The 16,571-nt window shown below is 38.0% G+C and overlaps 2 protein-coding genes across 5 annotated transcripts in view; one reads left to right on the forward strand and one right to left on the reverse strand.

The window, feature by feature from the left end:
- The window catches only part of LOC124622438 (zinc transporter ZIP1-like), a 38,163-nt gene extending 33,911 nt beyond the window's left edge, over window positions 1–4,252 (forward strand). For 2 of the 4 annotated variants that reach the window (XM_047148135.1, XM_047148133.1), the window contains exons 2-5: window positions 757–903; window positions 1,007–1,184; window positions 1,265–1,367; window positions 3,271–4,252. In XM_047148135.1, the coding sequence (XP_047004091.1) occupies window positions 1,057–1,184; window positions 1,265–1,367; window positions 3,271–4,044 (1,005 nt within the window). In that variant the 5' untranslated portion in view covers window positions 757–903; window positions 1,007–1,056 and the 3' untranslated portion in view covers window positions 4,045–4,252. The remainder of the gene's footprint in view (window positions 1–756; window positions 904–1,006; window positions 1,185–1,264; window positions 1,368–3,270) is intronic. The other 2 variants (XM_047148136.1, XM_047148134.1) reach the window with 1 other exon arrangement.
- A 1,012-nt stretch (window positions 4,253–5,264) lies between these two features.
- Window positions 5,265–16,571, reverse strand: part of LOC124622437 (ubiquilin-1) — a 99,431-nt gene continuing 88,124 nt past the window's right edge. The window contains exon 10 of the mRNA XM_047148132.1: window positions 5,265–5,696. Coding sequence (XP_047004088.1) covers window positions 5,620–5,696 — 77 coding nt within the window. The 3' untranslated portion in view covers window positions 5,265–5,619. The remainder of the gene's footprint in view (window positions 5,697–16,571) is intronic.

The following is a 16,571-nucleotide window of genomic DNA, read 5'->3' on the forward strand; positions in this document are numbered from 1 at the left end:
TTTTCGATAATGAAATTCGCCATAAACAATCCGCACAATACGAGAAGAACAGTGATGTACATACCTACAACACTAGAGAGAAAAATGACCGTTACTACGCATTGTTAAAGCTGTCTGTGGCTCAGAATGAAGTTCAGTATGCAACAATAAAAATTTTCTGAACATTTTCCGAGTAACATAAAATTCTGTCAGGTAGTGAAACAAGTTTTAAATCATTTCTGCTGGACATCTCCTTCTATTCCATTGGCAAATTTCTGCTTAAAACTGGTGGTAGGTAGCAGTAAAAGAAGAAGAGGAGGAATAGTTTTTACGTGTAGTCACGTGAGTGAAACAAAATGATAATAGGTTCATTAATTTTGACACTGATCATGTACACATATCCTGTAAACTGACTTGTTCCATATCATTTGGACAAAATATCCATATCATTTTGACAAGATAATTGTTCAAATAACCTTTGGAACATATAACTAGCTAACTACCTTGAGCAAAGCCATACTTGATGTCTCACTATTTTTAGATAAGCTTCATATTCCTGTGGAGGAACCTGATATCCCTCTGAATGAGCAACTCACCTGTAGGGTAATAACTGAAAATGAAATCAAGGTTGTTTAAACGTGTTTTTCTGCATATCGCTGGTATCAGTGCAGTGACAATGCCAGTCCTACGCAGTATATGGTGTTAGGTGTTGTACAGGCTATTGCTGACAGTTTTCCTGTTCAGTATGGAATTATTATTTTATTTTCCATGTTACAGGTTTCCCAGCCAGTTGACCAGTACAAACAGAGTAGAGTGCAAGAAGTCTCACAGCAATTGTGAGGCTATTTCACATGTTATTTTTAATAGAGAAGAGAAGACTGCCTTTTATATAAATGTGAGATACATACCCTCATTGCAATACAGGTTATTTACTAGTCATGGATTGCCTTATGCTCTGTGTAATCATTATTTTAAGGCTATTATGTCATTTACTTCACTAATTTATTGCAATTAATTCCATTTTCAGCTACATACACTTCAACAAATAAAGAATATCCTGAAGAAGAAAAAAAAAACATGGAAATCAATGAAGCAAAGGGACTTGTACTTGGTACTCTATTTGTCCTAACATTTCTTTTTAGTATGTTACCACTTTTACTTATTAAAAAGTTTCGTGGAACCATAGATCCAAGCAAACGGCACAGGTGAATTTTAAATACAGGACTCCTAGCTTGTGTTGCTATGAAATATGTACATGCCGGACTAATAAACACTCTCTGTACAGGTATGCTGTGGTCATAAGCCACTTGAGTTGTTTTGCAGCTGGTGTTTTCATGGCTACAGCTCTTCTACATTTGTTTCCAGAAGTGAATGAAACTCTTAAAAGGGTATGTTGAAAATAAATGGAAGTGTGAGTCTTAAAATTGTTAATGGGTTCTTGCGTCATACCTTAGCAAAACAGTTTCCTTTTTAAGAACTAGATTCATTATTAAGTACATTGGAAAATAAGTCTTTAAAATAAGGCCGCAAAGGATGTTCACGAGATTGTCTTTTCTCTTAGTTAAAGTAAAATGCAGAAGTTTTTATGGCATTAATTATAATGTTCAAGAGAGAACATGCTATAACATTCCTACTATTCTCCCTATTATGCACTGTTTAAAGTGAGATGGAAAAATGGTCATACTGATTAATTCAATTAAGATGCACCTCTACCCCAGTATTTTGCAGGTATATGTTCTGACAGTGCCTCATGAATATTTTCCCTTGTGACATACACATCAAGGGGTTTGGTTTCATAATATAGAAAAATCATGTATGACCCAAATGTACATTTTAAGGCCCCTTAAAGTTAATTGGGAGACACTGTCCATTGTACAACTTAATCAGTCACCATTATGGATCAGTTGTTCTCTGTCCTCTCCTCTTGCTCCTGTCATGTCAGTAAAAGCTCCCATATAGACATTCCCAGTTGCAGTATCTTATTCACGAATCACATTCTGCAGGGGTGAGTTTGCAAATGAAGAGTGTATATTGCAAGACTATGCTTACCCATATGTCAGGACTAAAAGTTAATTGTTTTGTCACTCAATGCTTAGAGCTTCACTTTCCTTTGATCTGAGCATTCTCTGCTTATGCCACAAGTAAAGCCCAGTTATGCTGTCCTTGTGCCTCACTCTTCACTCGGTTGGGTAATAAGTACTTTGGCCACTCCACTTACACTTTTTCAAAGTTACTTCGTATCACTAATGAATTGGTTAGGCGCTTGTTTGTGAATAACAGTTCAAGTTTGCAAATGCCGATCTAAAAGTGATAAGAAGGCTAAGTTGGACTTTTCAGGACTGTATGACTACACCTCATACTTACACTGGCTGTTGTAATTGCCCCACAGTGCAATGCTTTGGATTTTTATCTGTTGCAACACAGTAAAGTCACTTATGTGCTACCGATCCCTATGGATGTAAAGAGTTAATTCACTGAAAAAATTATAATTGTTATAAGCATCCATTTGTTTTTAAAATATTTGCTGTTATGATACACTGCTGAATTTCTGCACTACTTTTGTGGTGCCAATTCTGATGCAACCATTTTTCCACCAGTGTTAAAATGGGACTGTACAGGATGCAGGAATACCTAACATGCACACTTTTTCCTGGCAGATTTTAAAACAATCGAGGCCGTCTGAAAGTTTCGCAGTTAAGAGAATCAGTTTTGTTCTGTAGCGGATGTTGACATGTCTCTAGTTGACAATAACAGTGAAAATCCGATCCAAGAAATTGTTACTGGATTGTCTCAACTAATATAGTGGCCATGTTGACTACTACATGGCAGGCGGCTCTCCTGCGCCACCACAAGTCTTGTGGCAGTTGAAATTTTAAGGTGTAGTTGTCATTACATTTAAAAGGAAGGAAGGTCTTTATAAATTTACATTTGATTTTAAAATGTAATATTCTTTCTCTGCTTGTAAAGCAAATTTATTTTAGCAAGTCTTTGATGTTAATTGTATTAACTCTGTGAATTATGTTCTCTAACAATATGAACTGAATGTGTGTATACCTACATGATTTTCCATACAATTTACTGTGCCTAAGACTTCAGTTCAGATGTTACTTTCTTGACTAAGATAGTTACGAATGAAATAATATTTTGAAGTATCTCAAGTTATATTTGATTTTCAAAGTATTTTAAGTGACTGTTTTCATAACATACTCTTGTATGTTGTGGTAGTGCTCTTATTTGCATAACTTCTGTTGTGAATTAATAATGCTTCTCTTACAATTGTCTGATTTGTAGGCCCTGTATTTCCTACAAATCAAAACTGACTTTCCTGTTGCCGAGTTTGCTGTATCTGTTGGATTCTTTGTGATACTGATCATTGAACAAATAGTCTTGGACTATAAAGAAAGAACGTTAACACAGGATATCCTTACACAGCCGGCAGAAGCGGAAGGTGAACAGTGGCTGTCACAACGTCGTAATAGCATAGAAGGCATCAGTGATCAGGTGCATTCTAATGAGCATGACGTTCCAGCAGAGGAGCCAGCTGCACACTCAGTATTCCGTTCAGTACTACTATTGGCAGCCTTGTCAGTGCATTCACTGCTGGAAGGTGTAGCAATAGGACTACAGCCTGATGTAATGAGTGTACTGCAGATATTTATTGCTGTGGTGCTCCATAAAGTTATTATAGCCTTCAGCTTGGGACTCAATCTCGTACAGAGCAGACTGAAACTTCATGCAATCATAAGATCAAATATTATATTTTGTGTTACATCACCTTTGGGGATAGGAATTGCAATGGGTTTAGAAGAATTTAGTCATAATGTAAACTCGTCAGTGATAAATGGTATTTTACAAGGCTTGGCTTGTGGAACATTTGTGTATGTTACTTTCTTTGAGGTCTTGCCACATGAAATCAACCATGGAGGAAATCGTCTCACTAAAGTTCTTGTTCTTCTGCTAGGATTTTCATTTATATGTGGGATCTTATTTTTGGAACCCAGTGACAGTACTCATTCTGAGACTAGTTCCTTAACAGTCTCTGGCAGACACATGTGGATAATTTAATTTAACATGTATTGTTCACTTTGTTGTTAATGTGAAGACTGTTATACCAAGGAAACACATGAAACAATTGGATAATGTAACTTTTTTAATTTTTTAAACTGCAATATACAATTTTCTTTTGTAACTATGACACCAATCATACATATATTGTCTGGACTGTTAAATAGCCCATATTTTGATGGAAAATAAAAACTGATTCCTAAGCTCACATGTACAAAATCATATTCACTAATTTATTTCAACACCAGCAACTTGCAGATTATGAACATAAATGGAAAAACAAAAACTAAAAGGAATTTGCAGTTTTTTTGCAACATGATTACAAAACAAAATTTACCAATTCTAAATGTGTATGTAATCTATTAAAACAGTGGATGCAGTACAACAGCTTTTATAAATGATGTGAAAAATTGCATATGCATAGCTTTATATTCAATTGTTTTCTGGTTACTGGTCAAAAGCTTGTGATCTCAAAATATATCTCATTTGACATGAATGAGTACTGCATTCAGTTTTGATACTGCAGTGACAACTTTTAATTCACTTTAATAATTGCCATCAAAAACTGATCTCAAATAACGAATGTAGATGAAACATCTCACACAACACGTAGCACATGCATTCACACCTTTACCGACATACCCAACATAAACAATCAGAGAAAGCATAACAACCTGCGGCATATCAAAATAATGTGCAGCACCTACAACACTTTAAACTGGCACATTGTGGAATCAAAAATAAATGTTTATTATGTCCAGGATCTACCACATAAATGACGTGATTTTGCAAGTTACATAATTCTCCTGAGAGAAAACTCCATAGATTTGCAGAATTAGTGACTATGAAATAAACCTTTGATGTTGACTTCAAAACTTGGATGCTATTCAGTATTGAATATAACTGTTACACTGTACCAGTCTTTCATTTGTGGACTCCCATATTTATCCACACACTTACCTAATTATATACACAAACAAAACAGACCTTTGGCAATATTGCTAGCACTGTTCTTGGGTTTGCATGTTTTCATTACTCAGAAAATTACATTACACGATGATTAGTAACAAGATTACAGTATTAGGCCTGAAGCCAGTTACAATGGTTTTTTCAAGATCCGGAAAAGTAGGAGAAACACTTTCCAACTACATATTTAACATAACACTGAAGAAAAGGCTTAACATACTAGAGAGAAACAGGTAATATATATATATATATATATATATTATTTATATAAATACACAGATGCACACACACAATCTTAAGAAGCTATAGTATGCCATATTGTTGCATGCTTATATGAACTTCTAAAATTTAAGTGTTGGGTGATCTGGTTTCTTGGTTTCCTTTTTTTTATTATCATCATTATTATTCCTGTAAAGTTCAAATTATGACAAATTTTTGTGTCAATAGTGAATAGTATCCACAAGTTTCAATGCTGCGCTGTCCAAATATCTTAATTATTTCGCTGTCCTCTTGAAAATATCTCTCTTAATGTAGTAGCCCCACAGTGGAAACCCAAACAAACCTGGGCAAGTACTACTCAGGGAATATGGAATTACCTCTGTAGTATTGTTAGCTTTGTGACATCTGACGACTTTGCAGTAGCCTCTCAACTGCAGCATTTATGTCCCCAAATGTTGCAATAAGAGCTGAAATTTTGAGAAAGTTATATGACAACTGAGAAAACTTGCACATTATCTGCAATCTGCTCGTATGAAAATTTTGAAATATTCAACATAATAGAAATTATATGCACGGACATAAACATTTACTAAGTAAAAATTACTCAGTGGCCATTAGAAGTAATAATAATTTACAATAGAAACATTTAAATGGATAACTACTAACACTTTTTCTATGTGGTGGTGTTTTTGTTGTTGGGGTGGTGGTGTTCAGTCTTAAAAGAACTATTTGATGTGGTTCTCCATGCCAGTCTATCCTGCGTAAGCCTCTTCATCTCTGTGTATCAACTGTCACCTGCATCTGTTTGAAATTGTTTACTGTAGCAGGGTTTATACACCCGAGGACAACTGGGGAAAAAAAACGTGTTTTTCCATCCAGTAAAAAATCAGAAAAAACCCAGGAATTTCTTAGAATTCTGGTAATTTTTCATTGCTTTAGTTTTCAGTTAGATTTTTGTAGTATTGAATGGTAAAACTGATCTCTAACGAAGAATTTTACTTTCGCTCGCTACTGCAGAATAATACTGCAGCCATAAAACAAAAATGAAAGAAAAACAATGTAAAACTTTATTTGCAAAGAAAATGGACCATTTACAACAACAACAACATATGGTGCACAAGCTTCTGCCAGCAGCAGAATACTTCAAAGGGTTTAGGACGACGACTACACAATACTTCATAACAACAAACTGCCTATGATGAGCATGATGTCACAGCTGTTTAAATTGGGTTCATGTGAGCAGTTGCTAGTGGGCATGTGGAGAGATGAAGTTGCGTATGAGCAGTGCCTTCTTCCACTTCTTGCTACTTGAAGTGTGGCTGTTGGCTAAATAGGCAGTAATTGCAAGCAGTCAGATGCTATCCAGAAAAATTTTTCTGGTGTGTTAAAGCTACCAGATTCGTACATATGCAGAGCAGTCACAGTTGTATTGGGGAGTAGTCTCTACATGATGCACATTTACATTTCACAATTTTTGCTGTTCTCTCTTTGTTTACCTGTTGTCATGTCAAAAATGGATTTTTGTGGCTGGATGCTATCAAGTGAATTGACATACATCCACAGGCTAACATGTTATTAGTTTCAGTTTTCTGATTTGACCTGATTTCCACGTTATTGGCAATCAAGCATTAATCACCTTGAAGAACACTGAAGTAATTATTGTCAGTTTCCTAAATAAATTTAGTTTTTATTAATATTTTACACAGAGGCAGTAAATTTGTTTCAAATGAAATGTTTAATTCCACTCTATTGGCTAGTTTCAACTGTTCGCTGAATTTCAAGTGCACTTTTTCATCTTCTGGCATTTATGGCATAATGCCATAATAAAGAACCAAACACAAGATAACACAGTACTGGTACTACAAGAAAATGCTTCCCAAAAACCACACTGAAAAATTTTAGCAGAATTTTACATATCTATGTTCAGTGAAACATAACATTTCTTTTTATCACAAGACATATAACAACACTTGTTTGGTACCTCCTCTAGGCTTGTCACTATTTTTTAATTTGTTTTGTTTACTTCTTAAATTTACAGAATGTCATTTTACAGTCTGTTATTGACAGACAGCAAACCATTTTTTATTAATATTTAACTGGCCACAAGGCTTTATATACTGAAGCACCAAAGAAACTGGTATAGGCACGCATATTCAAATACAAAGATATGTCAACAGGCAGAATACGGCGCAGCAGTTGGCAACGCGTATATAAGACAACAAGTGTCTAGTGCAGTTGTTAGATCAGTTACTGCTGCTCTGCTACAATGGCAGGTTATCAAGATTTAAGTGAGTTTGAACGTGGCGTTATAGTCGGCGCATGAGCGATGGGACACAGCATCTCCGAGGTAGCGATGAAGTGGGGATTTTCTCATACAACCATTTCGTGAATGTACCGTGAATATCAGCAATCCAGGAAAACATCAAATCTCCAACATCGTTGCAGCCAGAAAAAGATCCTGTAAGAATGGGACCAATAATGACTGAAGAGAATCTTTCAATGTGACAGGATTGCAACCCTTCCACAAATTGCTGCAGATTTCAGTGCAGGGCCATGAACAAGTGTCAGAGTGTGAACCAATCAACGGAACATCTTCGATGTGGACTTTCAGAGCCAAAAACCCAATCGTGTACCCTTGATAACTGCACAACACAAAGCTTTATGCTTCACCTGGGCCCTTCAAACCAACAGTGGACTGTTGACTGGAAACATGTTACCTTCTTGGACAAGTCTCGTTTCAAGTTGTATCGAGGGAATGGTCGTGTACAGGTATGGAGACAACCTCATGAATCCATGGACCCTGCATGTCAGCACAGGACTGTTCAGACTGGTGGAGGCTCTGTAATGGTGTGGAGTGTGTGCAGTTGGAGTGATATGGGACCCCTGATATGTCTAGGCACGACTGACAGGTGACATGTATGTAAGCATTCTGTCTGATCACCTGCATCCATTCATGTGCATTCCGACAGACTTGGGCAATTACAGCAGCAGAATGCGACACCCCACATGTCCAGAATTGCTAGAGTGGCTCCAGGACAAACCAAACAACATTTCACAGTGCTCCACATGGTCACATGATTCCCCGCTACACACCCAATTCCCCACAGAAATGCGACAAAAAAAGCATGAGCAGAGGACGTCATAGTAGTTGCAGTTCTGCTGGCCACCAAACTCTCCAGACATGAACACTATTGAGCATATCTGGGATGCCTTGCAGTCTGATGTTCAGAAGAAATCTCCATCCTCTTGTACTCTTACGGAATTATGGACAGCCCTGCAGGTTTCGTGGTGTCAATTTCCACCAGCACTACTTCAGACATTAATCGAGTCCCTGCCATGTAGTGTTGCGAGACTTCTGTGTGCTAACGAGGGCTTTACACAATATTAGACAGGTGTATCAGTTTCTTTGGCTCTTCAGCATATTTACTCCTGGAGTAGAATATAAACTGCCAATTATACAGCCTTCACATATAACTTTTTGATTTTTTATACAGTAAGTCATGAAAAGCTGGTTGTTACAAACAACAGTTTATTTTTTATTTTTGGAAGAAATTTGTATTCTTTCTTAGTAGCTTTTGCAGTGCAGTGTGGATGCAAACTTGACTAGAATACACAACAGTAATGCAGAGTGCTTTGAGTTATACAGTGTAGTTCTGAATTTAATATTGTGCCAAGGACTGATATGTCATTTTGCATTCCTTATTTGGGTAGGACGGCAACAGCCTTGCTGCAGTGCATACACCGGTTCCCGTGAGATCACCGAAGTTAAGTGCTGTCAGGCATGGTCGGCGCTTGGATGGGTGACCATCCAGGCCGCCATGCGCTGTTGCCGTTTTTCAAGGTGCACTCAACCTCGTAATGCCAACTGAGGAGCTACTCAACCAAATAGTAGTGGCTTCAGTCAAGAATACCATAGTAACAACCGGGAGAGGGGTGTGCTGACCCCACGCCCCTCCTATCTGCATCCTCCACTGAAGATGACACGGCGGTCAGATGGTCCCGGTAGGCCACTCGTGGCCTGAAGACTGAGTGCTTTTTTTTATTTGGGTAGGGCACGATAAAACAACTGCCCTAAGGACAAACCAAACAACATGCCACAGTGCTCCACATGGACACGATTCCCCGCAACACACCCAATTCCACACAGAAAAGCGACGAATTCCACACAGAAAAGCGACGAAAGATGTATGAGCAGAGCACGTCATAGTTGCGCAGTAACATCTGTTTTCTGGTGCTTTCTAGCAACTGCTCAAACATATATAATCCTTACAGGTCGTGGGAAAATACTGTGAAAAGCGCTTTGAGAAGCGTTACTTTCAAAGTAAATTTCTTTCTATGCAAGATGAATTATGTTACGTGTGAGAATGTACAATGAATTTCTTAAATCACAGTGTGTTTGACTCTCATTAAAAACTGAATACTTTGAGAACCAGCCACATAGAAAAATTTCAGGCCCACATTTATGTCACTATTTAAAGTATTACTGAGACATTTGTGCTTGATACAACTTTAAGGGTAACATATGCTGTATGTGAAAGCTTAAGATTTTCTTGTACCTATACTATATGTGTATTAATTTAAACTATGAACTTTTCCTATTTGTGTGTTTGCACTGCTTAACAGTGATATTGCTGTTTTGCTAACAACAGCTGACAACATCAGTATCCAGTGCTCTGAATATCTGCTGTCACTGGCTGGCAAAGTCATGTGATGTTAGCTGTAATCGGCTGGCAAAAGCGCATCATTATCTTGCTTTCGATACTTTGGAAACTAGTGTGCTATGTTTGGCAGAATTCATATTTATACTTTCGCAATACAAAAATACGCAGCATACATGCTGCTGTTCACTCGTATTTTTTTCTGGGTTTAATTTCCTAAAGTGCTGGGAAGCCCTACGCCAGTATATAAAACCTTTACCATTCAAAGATTGGATAAATTTTACAGTACCAAGGTCAAGTATACTGTCACTTAAATGGTGAAAGTGTGTTTTCACCCAGCAAAAAGTGTGTTTTTAACAGGGAAATCACAGGGAATTTTTTTCCTTGTCCACGTATACACCCTGTATAATCAAGCTTTGTTCACGATTTATAGTTTTTTCTCCTCACACTCTGCTCTCCATTATCAAATTAACTGTTCCCTGATGATGCCTCAGAATGTGCCCTGCCAACTGATCCCTTCCTTTAGTGATGTTGTGCCATTAACTACTTTTCTCCCCAATTCAATTCAGTATCACTTTATAGGATATTTGATAGGCTAATGTAATAATCAGGATTCTTCTATAGCCCCATGCTTCGTAAGTTTATATTTTTATCTTGTCAGAACTGTTTATTCTTCATGGTCTACTTCTGTGTAAAGCTACAATCCATACAAATACCTTCAAGAAATGACTTCAAACACTTAAAATTAATATTTCTCTCTTTCAGAGACACCTTGCCATTGCCAGTTTGCATTTTATATCCTCTCTGTTTTGGCCATCATCAGTTATTTTGCTGCCCAAATAGGAAAACTGGTCTATCTTACTGTCACCAAAGCTTTCATTTCTTCACTCAAAACATTAATTGCCTTTTGAAATTTTTCTTGATATCCTTCACAGTTTGCTCAATGTATACATTTAATAGCATCAGGGTTATGCACTCTGTCTCAATCCCTTCTCAAATACGAGGTGTAATTGGAAAGTTTTAAGAATGGGCTTGGAATTGTACAATGGTGGTACTTGCATGCTACTGTGATGCATCTCCTTCAAAATAGTCCCCTTCTGACTGAACATTCCCAGAATTTTTTTTTTCTGTATTGTAGTACGACACTCTCCATATTTGCCTGGATGTATTCAATCTAGTCAAGTCACTTCCCTTTCAGTGAAAATTTAAGTTTAGGAAACAGGTAGAAGTCTGCAGGGGCCAGATCAGGCAAATATGGCAGTTGTGGAAGCACAGGAATTTTGAATTTGGTCAAAAATTCAATGATGGAGAAGGCATGATGAGCCGGAGCATTGTCATGGTGTAGCACAAATCTCCTGTCTTTCCACAATGCAGGCTCTTTCTTCCGCACCTATCGCGCAAACGCTCTAGGACACATTTGTAGTATTACTGGTTAATTATCTGTCCTCCAGGGGTAAAGTCAAGATGCACAATACCGCTAGAATTGAAAAAACATATCACCAACACTGTCTTCACCTATGATCGACTTTGGCATGCTTTTTTCGGTCATGGTGAACCTGGAGTCTTCCACTGTGAAGACTGCACTTTGGTTTCTGGATCATATCCATATACCCATGATTCATCACCTGTAATTACCCTATTTAACAAATCTGTATCATTTTTAGTACGATTAATCAGTTCTTGGCACACTTCAAGTCGGTATTGTCTCTGGTCACTTAACAACACTTCTGGAACGAATTTTGTGGACAATCTATGTATGTTCAGATCTTCAGTTAAAATTGACTGAACTGCATAGAAACTTAAATTAATTTCACCAGCCATCTCCATAATTGTAAGTCTATGATCAGAGTGCACTAAGTTGCGATCTTTCACAACATTTTCATTTGTTTCTGAGGTGGAAGGACAGCCAGATCATGGTTTATCTTTAAATGATTCGCAGCCATTTTTAAATCTGTTGAAAAAGACAAAAACATTTGACTGGCTCATACAGTTATCTCCAAAAGCTGTTTTTAATAGTTTGTAAGTCTCAGAAGCTGATTTCCCAGTTTTAAAAAAAATATCACACAAACTTGTTGCTCTGTTTTTACATCCATTTTCACGCAGACAGAATCTGGCAACAAGCCCTAACAGACCCGCACTCAACCAGCTGTCACAACCAACTGAAAAAAGAAAACACAGTTTCCTGTCAAGAGGGCATTCAAGGATAAGGCAATAACTCACTCCTCACCTTGCGTGTATCTGCCTGCCACACTAGTAAGCAGTAGTGGATCCATTCTTAAAACTTTCCAATCACACCTCGTACTACTTTCCTTTCATATGCTTCAATTCTTGTGACTGCCATCTGGTTGCCATATAGATTGTAGATCCCCTTCTACTTCTTGCATTTTCTCTCTGCAACCTTCCATATTTTGAAGAAAATATTCCAGTCAATAAGTTCAAAAGGGTTACTCTAAATCTACAAATGGAGGTTTGCCATTTTCAGCCTGTTCTCTAAGGTAAGTCATAGGGATGGTTTTGCCTTGCCTGTGCTTACATTTCTCCAGATTTGGTTGCAAGGTATACATTTTATGACCAGCTCAACTTTCCACAATTGAGTGATTCGCCAATAGTTCCCACTAGCTTTTCTGGCAACTTTTTTAGATTACAACTACCCACCATGATAATTGGTTACTATACCACTACCTTGCTTGACTTCTGCAGTGTGTCAGGTCTGGGATAGCTGCTCTGCTGAAGGTGAAACAAGTTCTTACATCATTCATGTTGTGAACCATGTTTCCAATGTTTTATCATGGAACTGTGCTTGTTTGCCTCTGTTCACACAGGTAAGCACCATCTCCCTTACTACGTTCTTTTCATGGTTTATTTTGTGCTGAGGAGTGTGCGGGCACAAGGTGGAGAGAGGATAGGGCAATCCCTCCCCTCCCTGCCACAGCCTCCTCCTTACTGCACCCAGTTGCCTCTCCCATCATGCACTACTGCTGCTGCTGCATGTAGTCTGGCTTCAGCTGCCAGAAATTGTGTGTGTGTGTGTGTGTTTTTGACAAAGGCCTTGTCAGTCGAAATCTTGTTTTGTGACAGTCTTTTTGTTGTGCCTACCTGCGACTCAGCATCTCTGCTATATGGTGAGTAGCAACTATCCTTTTCATAATGTTGTTACAGTCCATCATGGATTTTCCATTGTTTAATATTGAGATTTTAATTATTAAATGTTATCAAAGCAGTTTTGTTCATAAAATTATGTTTTTAAAATTATGAAGAAGATCACTCATCTCTTACACCACAATGCCATCTTTCAGTATGTCTGTTGCTTTTCTAAGAAAGGGGTTTCATTGTCACCTATGACTCTTTAGGCTGATGCGATTTACTAACTGTGTGTCTAAAGAAACACACTGGTTTGGTTTCAAAGTCCTGTCTGACTTTCTTTGCTGTCCACATTTCAGAACCATACAGGACATTCTATGCAAAACACTTGATCAGCCTTTTCCTTAAATATTTGTGCAAAAAACTCATTTTCTTATAAAATAACTGTTTTGCCATTATTTTCTTGATTTTTGAGGGAGTCTATAATCCCTATATGGTTGTCTCCAACGGGTGTATACGACCCAGGATAACCGGGAGATCCGGTAAAAACCTGGGAATTTATTCATCCGGGAGAAAACTGGGAAAAACCCGGGAATTGTTTAGAATTCCGGGAATTTTTCATTGTTTTAGTTTTCAGTTAAATTTTTGTGATTTTGACTGGTAAGAACCAATACTCTAACAAAGGGTGTTATTGTATCCCGCTACTGCAGAATAATACTGCAGCAACAAAACTTGAACGGCAGAAAACCTCGAGTTGCAAAGGAAATGCGCCATATACAACAACAAAACAGTGCTCATACAAGCGTCTGCCAACAGTAAAGTGTGTCAAAGGCTTTAGGAACACTATGCAGTGCTTTATAACAACAAATTGCCTCCAATGAGCATGACATGACAACTGTTTAAATTAGATTGGTTTGAGCAGTTGCAGGCAGGCTCTTGTGCATGCACAGTTGAGTCACGTATCAGTAGTACCTTCTACCGCTTTTGGTTACGGAAGTGTGGCTTGCCGCCACTACTTAATATTGCCCCTGTTCGGAAATATCGTAGATCCGGGGGATAACAAAACGGATTTTTGTGACCGGGAGCTATCAAATGAATTAAAATATGTTTGCATAAGCACGCTAAAATATGTTAATAGTTTCAGATTTTATTTCCACCTTTGACAGTCAAGCATTAATCGCCTTACAGAACATCGAAGTTATTTTTGCCAGTTTGCTAAAGAGATTTGGCTTTTATTAATCCTTTCTACTGAGGCAGTCAATTTATTTGAAACAGAGTGTTTAATTTCACACTATTGGCTAGTTTCAACTGTTCACTGCATTTCAAGTGCACGTATGGCATTATGCCATAATAAAGAACCAAACACGAGTACTGGTACTCCAAGAAAATTTACATACGGATGCGCATTTTAAGCCAAATTATGCATTCTAGTATGGTTCGCAAAATCCCAATGCTCTTGAAGTATCCTTTGATGTCTTGTTTCTTTTATGACATAATGTGAGATCTTTTAATGTTTTACACATACGAACATATGGGCTTCCGCGTCATCGTAGCTGCGCAAGTGCGGTGACACCAGTTATTTGGCACTTTCTTGCAACTGCTGAAACGAACCTATTTCTAACAGGTCGCGGGAAAATATTGCGAATGGTTGTTTGAAAAGCCTTACATTCAAAGCAGATTTCCTTCTATGCAAGATGAACTATGTGCGAGAATGTATGATGAATTTCTTAAATCACAAAGTGTATGACTCTTATTTAAAAATTCAACTCTTTGACCATTTAGAAGAATTTCGAGCCCAGAAGATGAGACATTTGCGTCGTTATTAAAAATTTTGCTGGCACATTTGTGTGATGTATCTTAAAGTGTAACACTCGCAAAAAAGATCAACATTATATGTGGAAGCTTAGCTTCTCTTCCAACTCACTAATCTTCGAGACCAATATTATATGTGAATGCTATGTATATTAATTTAAGCCATAACTTTTCTTATTTGTGTATTCGCGCTACTTAAGAGTGATCTTGTTATTGGTTGACTACATCACGTGTCCTATTGCTGTCATCAGCTGGTGAGATCACGTGAATGAGCTATGATGCTTACAAAAGTGCATCGCAATCTTGATTTTAATGCTTCGGAAAGTAACATGCATTGTTTGGTGGAATTCCAATTTATACCCTCATAATATGAAAATGTGCAGCGTACATGCTGTTGCACATCAAAGATCTTTCAAAACGTGTTTTTCCCCCGAGTTTTGTTTTCTAAAGTGCCGGAAAATTCTACGTTGGTATATAAAACCATAAACATTCGAAGGATTGATGACCTTTACAGTGCCAAGGAAGTGTATATGTCGCTTAACGAGGAAGAGTATACTGTCGCTTAACACGGAAAAAGTGTATTTTCACCCATGAGAAAGTGTATTTTTAACCGGGAAATCCAGGAAAAATCTGGGAATTTTTTTTCCTTGTCCTCGTATACACCCTGTCCAAGAGTTGGGTCAGAGGGATGTCTCCCAGATACAGATGGTAGAACAGAAAATTTAGCACTTCCAGCACATCGAAAGGCACTGAAGCACCTGACCTACAGTGGGTGGCTGCAAAAGGTGTCTGTACTCTGAAAAGCTTCCAGAGTTACTGTGGAAGGCATCACAAAACCACTGCAGATTACATTCCCTACATAATCCATTCTTCATTTTGTGAGCTCCTCTGTACTATTAGTAAAACCACATTTTCAGTGAACGAATTCAGATTTCTTTTCCTTAACATTTAAATTTTGTTCATGGTAAAGTTGCAGGTCTACAGAAAGTTAAAACAAACTACTAACTTTGTTGGCTTTCAGGCTAATGTCATTTTGGAGAAGGTAATTTTGGGTACTGGGGCTTGTCATTGTAAACTACTAAAACAGTTAAACTGCTGATGTTTCAAATGACATGCTGCGGTCCTCTTGAGGGCAGTTCACTGCTATATACTGGTGAATGTCTTCCTTTATATACTATCATTTTCAGTTATGTGGTGGGTACTGACATCACTTATCTGAGACGCCATTGGACAATTTGAAAAGGTTGTTATGGAGAGGTGATTGTACAGTACACTATTGCCTGTGCTAACATGGTGGCTGATTAGAAGGCAACACTGGTAGAAAGTAGCGTTATCAGCTGTCTGTTGTTGCCTCTGGTAAGTGTTGGTAGGCAAACTCTCATTGGTGATTGCAAGATAATAGCAAACCGGCAGTTTTTATCCAAGGTGCGGTGTTTTCCTGCAGCAAGGCATTAAGGCCACATGGAAGTTCTCTCTCAATTGCTGTTTATACCGTCAAACACTGGTGGCCGGCAAGCACACGTGGTCAACTGGGCTGGAATCGCCAGCAGCCAGGCCTCAGGTAACTTACAACCATCCTCCCCATTCACATTGTTAGAGTGTTTTAGTACTTCAGTAGTCTGGGAGACCCATTAGCATTTGCATTTCAGAACACTAACAATATGTACTACTGGGACAGAACAAGTCAGACCACCAGGAAAGTGACCATCCTATCAGTTTTGAAGAACCTCACTGGTTGCTCAAAAGCCGTGGATGCAGCAACAGAAAATAGAGGCTACTGAAATAATTAAA

The sequence above is a fragment of the Schistocerca americana genome, chromosome 7 (assembly GCF_021461395.2).
Source record: "Schistocerca americana isolate TAMUIC-IGC-003095 chromosome 7, iqSchAmer2.1, whole genome shotgun sequence".
NCBI lineage: Eukaryota > Metazoa > Arthropoda > Insecta > Orthoptera > Acrididae > Schistocerca > Schistocerca americana.